The 14,636-nt window shown below is 40.2% G+C and overlaps 1 protein-coding gene across 2 annotated transcripts; it reads right to left on the bottom strand.

The window, feature by feature from the left end:
- Positions 1–701: 701 nt before the first annotated feature.
- LOC116352686 (ubiquitin-conjugating enzyme E2 variant 1) lies at positions 702–12,395 on the bottom strand. 2 transcript variants are annotated; one of them, XM_031803835.1, is made up of 4 exons: positions 12,156–12,395; positions 5,980–6,128; positions 4,832–4,957; positions 702–1,424 (listed from the first exon to the last, which is right to left on the bottom strand). In XM_031803835.1, exons 1-4 carry the CDS (start codon positions 12,190–12,192, stop codon positions 1,278–1,280), a joined length of 459 nt encoding a protein of 152 aa, XP_031659695.1. In that variant the 5' UTR covers positions 12,193–12,395; the 3' UTR covers positions 702–1,277. The 2 variants fall into 2 exon arrangements, with proteins under 2 accessions (XP_031659695.1, XP_020315277.1); XM_020459688.2 differs by having other exon boundaries at positions 11,462–12,361.
- Positions 12,396–14,636: the final 2,241 nt, after the last annotated feature.

A 14,636-nucleotide genomic window follows, 5' to 3' on the forward strand; every position in this document is an offset into this window, starting at 1 on the left:
CAGAAAACTGGTCACACTGAGATTTACTGCATGTTAGGTAAGCTCACTCAAAGGGAAGACGTAAACACTATACATAAGATCATGTACAGACAAAGATAGTGTAAAAGTACAATCACTGTAGTTTCATAACCCATACTAACAGGGTATGAATGACCTTACACCCAATGACTCTAGTAAGCTAAGACAAACATGGGAAATGGCTGCAGGGGGTTAGAACCATAGGACTCTGGACACTATACACAAGTGTGAAGGCATGATGCAAGATTTATGGGGGGGAAGAAAACGGTCAATTCTACTCTCCTATAACTAACGACCGAAAGAGGTAGCTAACTCAAGTTCTCTGCTGTGTGAACCCTATCAAAATGGCACATTTTATTGTATTGAGTTTATACACTCAATTACACTTATGAACTAAAACATTACTGGATATGGGAGGCGAAATATCAGTGGTTGCTTCTGTCATGGCCACGCAAGTGTTGACCAAAGTGACAGCATGAAGGCCTTACTACTTCAGGCATCTTGCCATAAGCTGCTGCAGTCACATGCATTTCCAGTGGATATGGCAAATAGATTGCTATACTATATACAAACATGCACAAAGCCCAGAAAAACACTAAATATTTTCACATATATGTTGGGTCAAGCTCTCTAAATCAATGGGGAGGTAAGGTAATTGACTGGTTGATCTTTATGTTTAGAACCTGATAAGAAAATGTCTCATTTACATATTGCACTGAACAACATCCACAAATACTCGCATAATTGGTGGATTATAATTATAAACAAGGACACTGTTGACAGGCTGGGGTTCTTTCTCTATTACAAAAAGGCAGCACACAAAATGTACACTCGAGATTATTTATGTTATTGTACAATCTGCATTTATAACAAATAATAATAAAAAAAGATTAAGATGTACAGTATTCGAATGATCAGGTCTGGTGTGGACCGATGACTCCGCCTGCCTCCTCTTCTTTAGGCCAACCAGAGCTCCAGTGATGGAAGAGGGGAGGGGCCAGGGCCTAGGAATGGCGCATACAGAAGTGATTGCATGTTTGTGTGTGTCAGCATATGCGTTCGCACACATGTATGTTCCTATGTCTATGTGTTTATGTACACGTGCATACATGTAGGTCCCTATATCTGTATGTGTATGTATGTATGTACGCTTGAGTGTTGGCAGGCACCTGAATGAAAAAAGGAGGGAGGTGGTAGATGGGGTGAAAGGATGACTGAAAACAAAAGAGGGGGAAAAGGAGGAGAGTAGTAACATGGGTTCAGTTGGTGTAGATCTGGCCCTCTGGTGGCTGGGGGAGCTTCATGTTCTCCTTGCACATCATGAGTCGTCTGAGCTCCTGCAGGACCACACGGATGCTGTATGAGTTCTGCCACTTGGCCAGTGCAGACACTGCTCGTGTGTCAACCTGCAGGACAGGGAACAAGGAGAGAGAAACATTGTCACGCCTCAATCACACTCACATCCATCACACTCACATAACCTGCCAGAAAAAGTTGTTTTTAAATGGGTGTAAAATGCAGACACAGTGCCTTTCGGAAAGTATTCAGACCCCTTGACTGTTCCCACATTTTGTTACGTTACAGGCTTATTCTAAAATGTATTCAGTAGTTTATTTTCCCTCATCAATCTACACACAATACACCATAACTTTAAAACGAAACCAGCATGACATTTTTGCCAATGTATACTAAATAAAAAACAGAACTACCTTATTTACATAAGTATACCGAACCTTTGCTATGAGACTCGAGGTTGAGCTTAAGTGCATTCTTTCCATTGATCATCCTTGAGATGTTCTTACAACTTGATTATTGGAGTCTACCTGCGGTAAATTCAATTGATTGGACATTATTTGGAAAGGCACACATCGGTCTATATAACGTCCCACTTGACAATGCATGTCAGAGCAAAAACTAAGCCATGAGGTCGAAATAATTGTCCGTAGAGCTCCGAGACAGGATTGTGTCGAGGCACAGTTCTGGGGAAGGGTAAAAAAAAAAAAAAATGTCTGCAGCATTGAAGGTCCAAGAACAGTGGCCTCCATCATTCTTAAATGGAAGTTTGGAAGCACCAAGACTGAGCAATCAGGGGACAAGGGCCATGGATCAGGAAGGTGACCAAGAACCCGATGGTCACTGACCGAGCTCCTCTGTGGAGATGGGAGAACCTTCTAGAAGAACAGACATCTCTGCAGCACTCCATCAATCAGGCCTTTATGGTAGAGTGGCCAGATGGAAGCCACATTACAGTCCGCTTGGAGTTCAGACCATGATTCTCTGTTCTGATGAAACCAAGATTCAACTCTTTGGCCTGAATGCCAAGCATCACGCCTGGATGAAAACCTTCCCTAGGGTGAAGCATAGTGGTGGCAGTATCATGCTGTGGGGATGTTTTTCAGCGGCAGGGACTGGGAGACAGGTCAGGATTGAGGGAAATATGAAAGGAGCAAAGTACAGAGAGATCTTTGATGAAAGCCCCAGTCTGCTCTGGAGCGGGTTAAAGTTCACCTTCCAACAGGACAATGACCCTAAGCACACAGCCAAGACAATGCAGGAGTGGCTTCGGGACAAGTCTCTAAATGTCCGGAAGCCAGAGCTCGTACTTGGCCCAGTCAGAGCCTGAACTTGATCGAATAGCTGTGCAAGCTTGTCCTGCATTCTAAATAATCAATGCGGTGCCTGTTAATTTATCATTGAATCACAGCCTACTTCGACAAACGGGTGATTTAACAAACGCATTCGAAAAAAAAGCACTGACTTTGCACCAATACACAAGTATATATATTTTTTTAAACCTGCATATTTAGTTAAGAAATTCATGCTAGCAGGCAGTATTAACTAGGGAAATTGTGTCACTTCTCTTGCGTTCTATGCAAGCAGAGTCAGGGTATATATGCAGCAGTTTGGGCCGCCTGGCTCAAGACCAGTTCTTCTAAATTAATTTGCCAGAATTTAACAAAATTATGACATAACATTGAAGGTTGTGCAATGTAACAGTAATATTTAGACTTATGGATGCCACCCATTCAATAAAATACAGAACGGTTCCGTATTTCACTGAAAGAATAAACGTCTTGTTTTCTAAATGATAGTTTCTGGATTTGACCATATTAATGACCCAAGGCTCGTATTTCTGTGTGTTTATTATATTATAATTAAGTCTATGATTTGATAGAGCAGTCTGACTGAGCGGTGGTAGGCAGCAACAGGCTCGTAAGCATTCATTCAAACAGCACTTTCCTGCATTTGCCAGCAGCTCTTCGCAATTGAAGCACAGAACTGTTTATGACTTCAAGCCTATCAACTCCCGAGATTAGGCTGGCAATACTAATGCGCCTATAAGAACAACCAATAGTCAAAGGTATATGAAATGCAAATGGTATAGAGAGAAATAGTTGACGCGTCATAATTCCTATAATAACTACAAATCTAAAACGTCTTAACTGGAGAATATTGAAGACTCACGTTAAAAAGGAACTACCAGCTTTCATATGTTCTCATGTTCTGAGCAAGGAACTTAAACGTTAGCTTTTTTACATGGCACATATTGCACCTTTACTTTCTTCTCCACCGTGTTTTTGCATTATTTAAACCAAATTGAACATGTTTCATTATTTATTTGAGACTAAATATATTTTATTAAGTTAAAATCAAAGTGTTCATTCAGTTTTGTTGTAGTTGTCATAAAAAAAAAAAGAAATATATATATATATATATTTTTTTTAATTGGCAGATTAATCGGTTTCTGCTTTTTTTGGTCCTCCAATAATCGGTATCGGCATTGAAAAATCATAATCGGTAGACCTCTAATGCATTGCAATACTTAATGCAGCTGGTGGCCACACCAGATACTGACTTACTTTTGATTTTGACCACCCTTTGTTCAGGGACACATTTTCCATTTCTGTTAGTCACATGTATGTGGAACTTGTTCAGTTTACATCTCAGTTGTTGAATCTCATGTTCGTACAAATACTTATACATGTTAAGTCTGCTGAAAATAAACGCAGTTGACAGTGAGGACGTTTCTTTTTTTGCTGAGTTTATAAATTAGCAAACATTTCTAAAAACCTGTTTTTGCTTTGTCATTATGGGTTACTGTTTCTAGGTTGATAATGGGAAAAAACGATTTAATACATTATAGAGTAAGGCTGTAACTTAAAATGTGGAAAAAGTCAAGGGGTCTGAATACTTTCCCAAAGGCTCTGTAAGTCTACTTTAATGCAACCTCTGGAATAGCCTATCCTGCAGAAGCTACATTATATATGATCATGTATAACTATAATTAGTATGTTCAAGCAAAGTACTGCCGTCTGAAATGGCAATGGACTCTTATTGCATGTGACATTTCCTGTCTGTAATGTGACCTAAACTTAGTAGGCATTTGTATTTATTATGGATCCCCATTAGCAGCTGCCAAGGCAGCAGTTAATTATGCTGGACCCTAGGAAAAGTGAGGCAGATATAATTAAAAACATTACATTTCACAACACATTAAGTGTGTGCCCTCAGGCCACTACTCTACTACCACATATCTACAACAAAACCCATGTGTACGTGTGTGTGTTGTGTACCAGTCACCCAACTGCATGTTAGCCCTGCACTAAACTCCATCTTATTATAGCAGCCAGGGGCAATTTAAATCAGTCATTCACTTCAATTAACATAACCAAATCTTCAAACATACATCAAAAAATATCTACAACACAAAGGAGATATTTTCTAATATCCTCCTTCCCAAATTGAAATATTTTGCAGGATTTACAGCATTTTATGAAACCGCAAAAAAGGCCACCCAAACAGGTTTACTTACCACGCCATTGGAGTTGTGCACACCATTCAAGTTGATCTTAGTCACAAATCTGACAAACGGTGGTGCCTCTGGATATCTGGGACCACATTCAACCTTCAGACTGTACATCCTATTTTCATAGATTGTCTGAAAAATGACATACAAAAGACATCAGTGAGAATGGCAGGCCAGACAAAGGTTCCTCATAGCAGGTTATACAGAACATCTACATAGAAAACAGTGGCCTCATCCAGGAACAAACTCTAGTCCCTACTCCCTAGAAGCTTGTGAAGAACAGAGGTTTGGATAGATTTAGCATTATGGTTATAACTCCCTTGTTCTTTGCCTCCAGTATTTATGCTGCAGTAGTTTATGTGTCGGGGGGCTGGGGTCAGTTTGTTATATCTGGAGTACTTCTCCTGTCCTATTCGGTGTCCTGTGTGAATCTAAGTGTGCTTTCTCTAATTCTCTCCTCTCTTTCTTTCTCTCTCTCGGAGGACCTGAGCCCTAGGACCATGCCCCAGGACTACCTGACATGATGACTCCTTGCTGTCCCCAGTCCACCTGGCCATGCTGCTGTTCCAGTTTCAACTGACCTGAGCCCTAGGACCATGCCCCAGGACTACCTGACATGACGACTCCTTGCTGTCCCCAGTCCACGCTGCTGCTCCAGTTTCAACTTCCACCTGACTGTGCTGCTGCTCCAGTTTCAACTGTTCTGCCTTATTATTATTATTCGACCATGCTGGTCATTTATGAACATTTGAACATCTTGGCCATGTTCTGTTATAATCTCCACCCGGCACAGCCAGAAGAGGACTGGCCACCCCACATAGCCTGGTTCCTCTCTAGGTTTCTTCCTAGGTATTGGCCTTTCTAGGGAGTTTTTCCTAGCCACCGTGCTTCTACACCTGCATTGCTTGCTGTTTGGGGTTTTAGGCTGGGTTTCTGTACAGCACTTTGAGATATCAGCTGATGTACGAAGGGCTATATAAATAAATTTGATTTGATTTGATATTCTAGGTGGATTTTTTTCCATATTGCTTACATCTGTCATAACCTCTCAGGTTGCCACAAGTGCCTAGTGTGGTCAGCACTAGGGGTCGTTTCTGAACAAGGCCAGGGAACCAAACTTGGTGGATGTCTGTGGATCAGAGTAGCCTACTCACCCTAGGAGGGCCAATGATCATCCCTCTCCATCTTGTTAAGGTCATGTCCTCATCATCTTCCAATCCCCAGCTCACTGTCCCATCCCCCACACCTTTCTGACCTTCTTCCAGCTCTTCAAGCAGCCGGAAGTTACGAGGAACCTTAACGCCTGTTAGTGTGAGAGACAAGCACAGAAAACAGAAATGATTGAAATACAAGACAAAACCAAACCAGTACACATCCCGTTATGGTAAAAAAAACACTGAAAATACCAAACATTAGGTACACCTTCCTAATATTTGCACCCCGCCACTTTTTTCTCAGAACCGCCTCAATTCTTTGGGGCATGGACTCTACAAACTGTCGAAAGCATTAAAACAGGTATGTTTGCCCATGTTGACGCCAATGCTTCCCACAGTTGCGTCAAGTTGGCTGGATGTCTTTTGGGTGGTGGACCATTCTTGTACAAACGGGAAACCCAGCAGCGTTGCAATTCTTGACACAAATCGGTGAGCCTGGCACCTACTACCATACCCGTTCAAAAGCTCTGAAACATTTTGACTTGCCATTCACCGTCAATGGCACACATACCACAATCCGTGTCTCAATTATCTCAAGGCTTAATATTTTTAATCCTTCTTTAACCGGTCTTCTCCCCTTCATCAATAAAAGATTATAGCTTCCACCTGGATTCACCTGGTCAGTCTATGGTGTTCTTAATGTTTTGTATACTCAATGCATTTGTCAGTTACCCACCAAGGCAAGCTTTTCGATTCTTCTATAGTGCCCTTTGAACGGTTATTGCAGCACTTGCCAGGTTGTCTGTTTTTTGTTGATTGCAAGCCATACAAGATGAGCGATAGGCTAACTTTGACTGCAAAACAGGTCGAGTGGGTCAGACCACCTCAAGCTGTACCAAAACAGTTCACCTGTGCCTAGTTGCCACTGACATTGGTCACGTCATCTGTCAGTCACACCTGTACCTGGTCCATTAACCAATAGTCTGGTAGTAGCCAAAATGAGGCTGCTATCCAGATTCTGCTTCCTACTAGTCAAGTCCCTTTAAGCAGCTGCAGAGAACAGCGGTTGTTCATAAACATCTGAAATACACTCAACAGCTGTCCATAAACCTCTAGATAGGCCTACAGAAGTTAGTTGGTGAGAATTTAGCATTAGACAAGTTATGAATATAGTAGTGATGGAATGATTGATACCGGCACTCCAATGCGGTTTTCAAAGCATGACTGATCCGACAACGTACCGATGCTCGTTCCAAAGTAACATTATGACGTGATCAATGACGTCCTTCACTTTGTTTGATCACATGGTTTTTCAAACCTTGTGTTGCAAACTGTGACATCCCACGCATTTAAAGCTGCTTTCAAACACCGACCACTATGGGACACTGTACTTACAATGTTAGGACTTTTTCCATGTAGCATCACCTGAACAGTAGTTCAGCAGGTGAAGTCGGGGTCCAGAACATTCAGATGACAGGGAATGGGGTTGAAACCCGGTGGAGGCATATTATTCTGTGGATCTTTTTATGTGACCACACATCCTGCACATTTCTGTTTAAACAATTAGTTGTATTGAGTAAAGTATAAGCTTCTGTCTTAAGCAGGGGTTGGAACTGGTTCAGGGAACAGAACTGAAAACCAGAAAATAATTACATCTTTTGAAGACCAAATCTGAACCGCGAACAAAAGTGATATATACTGTCCAGGAAAATAACAGTTAATTTAAAAGCATGGGAACTGGTTAATAACTAGGGACATACAATATAAAAATCGGTAAGTATATCAGAATCAGACGATATTAGCTAAAAATGGCAACATCGGCCCGATGTCAAGTTCAACGCCGATGTCAAGTTCAACGCCGATGTCAAAGCTGGCGTGCATACCTATATAACGTAGGTAGATGACGTACCGATGCCACGAAAAATACAGCGCTACACTTTCAACACAGAATTCCTAACCTAGCTCACAATGTCTGCTGTGTGGATCTATTTTGAGGTTCCAATGGAAGATAGAGGGGAGAAAGTGAAATCTTTCAATACCACAAACCTAATTACTCATTTGAAAGTGCATCACCCCCAGACGTTCAGTGACTACTTAGAACAAAAGCAGAAAAGAAACTGGGAGTACAACAACTAAACAAGTTCAAGTCGAGTAGTCATTTGAAAGAATAAGAACATTTCAGAGAAACAACTCAGGCGAAATCCATTAAAACGCAAAGAAAATGGAATTCATTGCCTGGAATTCATTGCCCTTAACAATCAACCGTTACCTGTTGTGGACGATGTTGGCCCTTGAGCCCCGGTACACACTACCAAGTAGGCACTATTTTCAGATGTTACCCTACCCGGAGTTACACAGTATTGTTGAAACGCACATCCATGAGCTACTTGCTATGGGCGTCACTGCTATTAGCTTCCCGATTGACATTTGGACCAGCGATGTCCGTCCCATGAGCATGCTGAGTCTGACAGCACAGTGGGTCGATGAGGATATCGTACTGAGGAAAGCTAAATTTCATGCTCAAGAATGTGCTGCAATATCAATGGCATTTGAGAACATGTTTGAAACAAACACACTCCTAGCTCGATTCAAACAACTGACTCGAGAAATAATCTAATCAACTGCGTCTGCAGAAGACGTGATACCCTCTGTCATGGCATTGAAACACCCGCTCAACATAACTGGGGACACAGACCGTGGGGTTAAAACTTGCAAAGGTACTCTACTAGAGGTTGTGAACAGGCGATTCGGTGGCATTCTCTCTGAGCCTCTAATGTGTCGCCAACATGCGCGATGCTAGGTACAAGGACTGATACTTCGATGCAGACAAGAAAGTGTCCTTTAACAAATGACAAAAACAACATTTTTTGTTTGAAACAACATTGTTTCAACATTTTGTAGCCAATGTATTTTTGACTTTCCTTAAATGGTCCACCTCGCGGTTCAGCTGTCAGAGATTTGAGCACTAAATGCATCAGGGCATCGAATGTATAGGCTTAAGCGTTTACTGTAAGACTTTAAAATAAAAAATATATTAAAAAGTTAGAGATGCTTAGGCCTAGCCACATAGAGAGCGATATGCCGGTGGCATTCTATGACACCGACATGCATTTCTTATAAAGGCGTACAGAAGGAGGCTAATTCTTTAATTTTCTATCAGAATATTTTATATACAGATAAGCATTATAATTGTTCAATTCTAGGAGTAACTTTGGAAGGCCTAAAACATTCTTCGTCACCTCAAGTTCCAACTGACTACAACGTTTGAATGCCGCTGGCACTGCCTTGGGCTCCCGAGTGGCACAGCGTTCTAAGCCACTGCAGCCACTCTCAGTGCTAGAGCCGTCACTACAGACACGAATCCAGGCTGTATCACAACCGGCCATGATTGGGAGTTCCATATGGGGGCACACAATTGGCCCGGCGTCGTCCAGGTTTGGCCGGTGTGTGAATGAAGGAAGATAACGAGGTGCTCTGAGTGATAGCACAGTAATGCACACTTAAGGTATGGGCTCTACCGGCATTTAAAGCGCACTTCCGGGTTTTCCAATCACGAGTAAATCAAGTATGAAGAAACGGACACGTTTAAGAATGAGTATGACGAGATCGACACACCCTTAGTGATTCAGAATTAAGGGAGAGATTTTGAATTAGAAGTTGGAATGGATTATCCTTTTCAATGCTAATTAAAGATACTATAGTTATCACATTTCACATTGGCTTTATTAACTACAAAAAGATGTGTTTTCATTGAATTCTGGTGCCACTCTGCAAAAAGTTCCATGGGGAAATAATTTCAGTTTCAACTCCCGATCTTAAGCATCCTAAATAATGACCAAAATTACATTTGATAGCAAAGGGGGGATTCACAGCTAAAAATTGGAAGCATGATAAAGGTGCGAACCTGCAATGGTAACTCAGTGTAGGCTATGAAGACTCACAACTAACCGCTGCACATGAAGATTTGATGAATAGTGGAAAACGTATATATAAAACATCAAACGCTGATTTTCATTACTGACCAGCAGCTGTCACTAATGCGCATTGTGTTAAAAGCTCAGAGGAATTAACATTTTCAACACAATTTGGTGAAAGCCACAAAGACTTCAGAAAGCCTGTTTCCATCACTAGAGTATACCACAGGGGAAACAGTACATCAATGGGATTGATTAATGGGTTACTCGTGGCTCCTTGCTGAACTGTATCCACTAAGTTTAGACATTGTTATATTATTGGGTGCAGAGGTGAGCAATAAATCAGGGCAGATTTAGTGGGTAGACCCATTGACACGGAGGTTCTAGAAATGTTCTGCTAAATTCCTAGTCATTGCTATCTGGTAGTGTGGCATTTAATTTCCATTTGACAAATTACAGCATTTATGCTTATATTGTTTTTGGTAATAAAAACGGATAGTTAGTGTATAATTACGCTAATCAGATACGTGTAACATTTATAGAGACCACTCTGCATCAATTACCCCACTATCCCTACCCAACCAAAGTTAGTACAATAAAACCCCTGACTATTTTGGGTTCTTAATTGATTTTGACCTAGGCGTATATATAGAGCTAACTAATTCAATTTGTAACGTCACTGGCCTGTAAAGCAATCCGAAGAAATGTGTGGGTAGATAATTCTTACTAACGTTTGCTAGCCATTTCAGTTCATAGGCCAAAACAGGACTGGCCTAAATTCTGATGAGCGAGCTAACGTTTGCTAGCGGATTGATGTCATCATAGTTAACTAGAAAGCCTATTTTCTACATAATGTAATATTGCCATATTTCCAACATAACTTAAGATAGCTAACTACTACAAGTCAATGTGACTGACAAGTTAGCTTAAGTTACCCCACGAAATCACTGACAAATCGTGTCGTTCAGGCTAACGTGTGCTGAAACCGTTCATATATAGTTAGCCAACTACCTCAAGACAACTCAGCCAGTTCGACCTACTCCTACGACTAGCGAATAATGAGCTAGCTTGTAGCTTTCTAACTAATGACGTTCTGGATGTGGAAGCTAATGTGAGCAGCTAGCTAGTTTGTGACACGAGCTAGAGTGGTTCGCAAACGTTAGCTAGTTACAGGCTAAAAACAACGCCTGGTGAATGACGCGGCAATTGATCAGTCGACACAGGTTGGCGAGTTATTTTGCCATGCTAATGAGTTAGATTTAGCGTTAAATGTATGGGTAACTATGCATGGATAGGTTCCAAAGGAATTTGACATGTCCTGTTAGCTTCAATTCACTATAGCAATGGAAATTACAAGACAAAAAAACCTTGTCAGCTGGCAGATACCAGGTGCTAGCTTGCTAACTATTAGCTATGTATAGCAATATTTTGAAAAAAGAAGCCGTACTTGAGCATTTATGTAAGATATATTGCAACATGGAACGCTTGTACACTTCATAAACAAACGTTTATTGACTGTTACATGGAATAGGTAATGTGGTAGTCGTTTATTTATCTGAATAATTTACCTGATCCGGCGGCGACCGCCATCTTGTCGCTTAGTAGCGGGAGCGCACACGTAACCATGGTTGGTTAAAGGGGAGCGGAGAGATGGGAACGCGCTTGCTCGAGATTTACCCACCCCCCAATAATAACGCAACGAAAGAGGCGTTTAAAAATATATATATATTTACAGACAATGGCAGTTCATTTGACAATGGCATATTTAAAAAATAAAATAAATAAAAGCTAATAGCAGAGAGGAAGAGGAAGTGAGAGCGATAACTGTATTTTCCAGCAGGTAGCGTTTTTTCGCTCACCAAGCAAGGAGTTTCTGTGGAGGTATCATAATACTATAAAACCTAGAGGTCAATCAAGGAAATGGTTCCAATCGTTTTTTTTCCAAAGTTTTTCTACCATAGCTTTTTTCGACATGGAATTTTAGAAATACTTCAAATAAGGGCTGTGTTTCATGTAGGCTTATCCTGGTGTGACGTTTTGATGTCCAAAATAGATTTACCTGGTTAATGTGACTTATCAATATATTAATCTCTATTTACTTGCAGTTTTGAAAATGCTATTTAGCATCAAAGTAGACATCATGCAAGACTACAAATCCCTGCACGTCATATCTAGCTGACGCCTTTGTTAACAGGTATCGTGTCAATTTACAATTTTTCCCCAAAACGTATTAATTACTACATTTAGCTAACAGAGCCTTACCTTTGCCCGGATTCGGCAGTCTCGTCCAGATCATCATGGCATTTGTAGTTCTTTATGATAACCACATTAGCAGCTAATTGGCGTTTAAAAATGTTTTGGGGGGTAAATACAGGTGAATATATTGATGTGACTTTGTCATAGAGAGATTCACACGGTTATCAAAACGCAATTGTAAGCCTACACAAAACACAGCCCTTATTTTAAGTGTTTCTAAAAATCCTCTCTGGGAAAAAATGATTGGAACCACTTCCTGTTAGGACTGCTAGGTTTTATAGGTATTATAACTCATACTGTGGTATTCTATGGAGGTCAATAGCTTGGTTTCCATCCAATTGGCAACAGGTTTTCATGCAAATATTCTATAATAGTCATAAAGAAAATGTGCATTTTCCCAACAGTGGTATGTTTTTCCACCAAACAATTTTTGGGGGGGATAAAAAGCAGTGCTTGATGACATATTGCACACCGTTTTCATGTACTGAATAAAAATCGAATGTTCAATGTTTTGTCACAAAAAAATGTTACGTTACAAAGCAAACGTGCCTACTCTGGTCTTGGCACATGTGCTCTAGCCAACGTTTCACTGTATATAGATTTTTCTATTGTGGTGTTGACTGTACGTTTGTTAATTTAATGTGTAACTCTGTGTTTGTGTCGCACTGCTTTACTCCATCTTGGCCAGGTCGCAGTTGTAAATGAGAACTTGTTCAACTGGCCTTTCTGGTTAAATAAAGGTGAAATAAAAATAAATAGCTCGCAGGTAGGCTCTGCTGGTAGTTTAGTCAACAACTCATGATATTATTATGCATAAGAGCTAGAATATTTTTATTTGTCAAACGGCAGTGAAGCATCGATCATGTCACCAGAATAAGACCCTCAACATTTTATTGGAAAGGAGCATCAAGCTCCTACCGTGCACTTTCACAACTTAATCTGTAGCCTAATAAACTGCATAGTTTCCCGAGTCGTAGTGGGAGGACTACAAACCATGCCATCACGACCTCAAGTTTACTTTGATATGGTTATTATACCAATATTTGCGTATAAAGCCGTTTCCGCCATTTTTCGCATAATTGATTTTAGCGATTATAAAAATATCCCACAATGTCAAACAAATGTTTGATAAAATTGTACCAAAACTTCCTGTTTCCATCACAGATGTCCTGCTTTTTTTTGTTATACCATATGGCTTTACTTGCATAAAAACTGAGTCTGGAAACATGGTTAATGAGAGTAGAATTTGGTTAACAAAGAAATATAATGGCGTATTTGATCTAATGAGTTTTGTAATGCTTCGGTTGTTAAATGTACCACTATAAGAATGACACGTGACATCCCGGCAATTTGAGAAAAAAAAACTACTGGAATTGTGCCTGTTATCACACTCGTATCTGCCCTCTCATCGGCTAGAATGTTCCCACCTGATTTTACTGCCTTAAATAAATGCCTTAAAAAATGTTCACTGTGGCGGCCAATTAAGTATCTGGTCAATATAATGAATAATCTGTGCTATAGCAATTGTGCTCATGGAAGGTCTTTGTTAGATATAATGGGAATAATGAACACAACCAAGTAATATATTGGTGTTTAGTTTCTTTATAAATAGAACACACACACACAGTAAGTCTTCCACATGGAAGACAACAAAAAGGCATCAAGGCATGGTTTGATATCTAAAATTCCATCACAACCATACTCTATTAACATCCACAGGATTCATATCAGAAAAGATTACATGAATTTTGGATAATTTAAAACCTCTACAGGATCGGTGGATCCCCCGCAGGATGGTTACGCTAATGTAGGCTTATGCGATTAGCATGAGGTTGTAAGTAACAAAAACATTTCCCAGGACATAGACATATCTGATATTGGCAGAAAGCTTAAATTCTTGTTCATCAAACTGCACTGTCCAATTTACAGTAGCTATTACAGTGAAAGAATACCATGCTATTGTTTGAGGAGAGTGACCAATTATGAACTTGAAAATGTATTAATAAACCAATTAGGCACATTTGGGTAGTCTTGATACAACATTTTGAACAGATGTGCACTGGTTCATTGGATCAGTCTAAAACTTTGAATATACACTGCTGCCATCTAGTGACAAATCTAAATTGCACCTGGGCTGGAATAATACATTATGGCCTTTCTCTTGCATTTCAAAGATGGTACAAAAAAAACAAGATTTTTTTTCTTTGTATTATCTTTTACCAGATCTGTGTTATTCTCCTACATTCATTTCACATTTCCACAAACTTCAGTGTTTCCTTTCAAATGGTATCAAGAATATGCATATCCTTGCTTCAGGTCCTGAGCTACAGGTAGTTAGATTGGGAATGTCATTTTAGGTGAAAATTGGAGAGAGAAAAAGGGGGTAGATCCTTAAGGTTTATTTAAGAGCAGAATCAATTGTATAGTATAGTGCGGTTGCAAGTCATAAGTAGGCCAACAATATTGTACCGGTAAGCTAAGGCCATC

The sequence above is a fragment of the Oncorhynchus kisutch genome, linkage group LG24 (genome assembly GCF_002021735.2).
Source record: "Oncorhynchus kisutch isolate 150728-3 linkage group LG24, Okis_V2, whole genome shotgun sequence".
Taxonomy (NCBI): domain Eukaryota; kingdom Metazoa; phylum Chordata; class Actinopteri; order Salmoniformes; family Salmonidae; genus Oncorhynchus; species Oncorhynchus kisutch.

What these genes read in the sequence shown, in the direction of transcription:
- LOC116352686 (XM_020459688.2), bottom strand. Translation starts at nt 11,519, where the DNA reads ATGGTTACGTGTGCGCTCCCGCTACTAAGCGACAAGATGGCGGTCGCC. An exon ending in TGATCATTGGCCCTCCTAGG is followed by an intron (nt 4,958 to 5,979) that starts GTGAGTAGGCTA and finishes GTCATTTTTCAG; the next exon opens with ACAATCTATGAAAATAGGAT. An exon ending in TGCACAACTCCAATGGCGTG is followed by an intron (nt 1,425 to 4,831) that starts GTAAGTAAACCT and finishes CCTGTCCTGCAG; the next exon opens with GTTGACACACGAGCAGTGTC.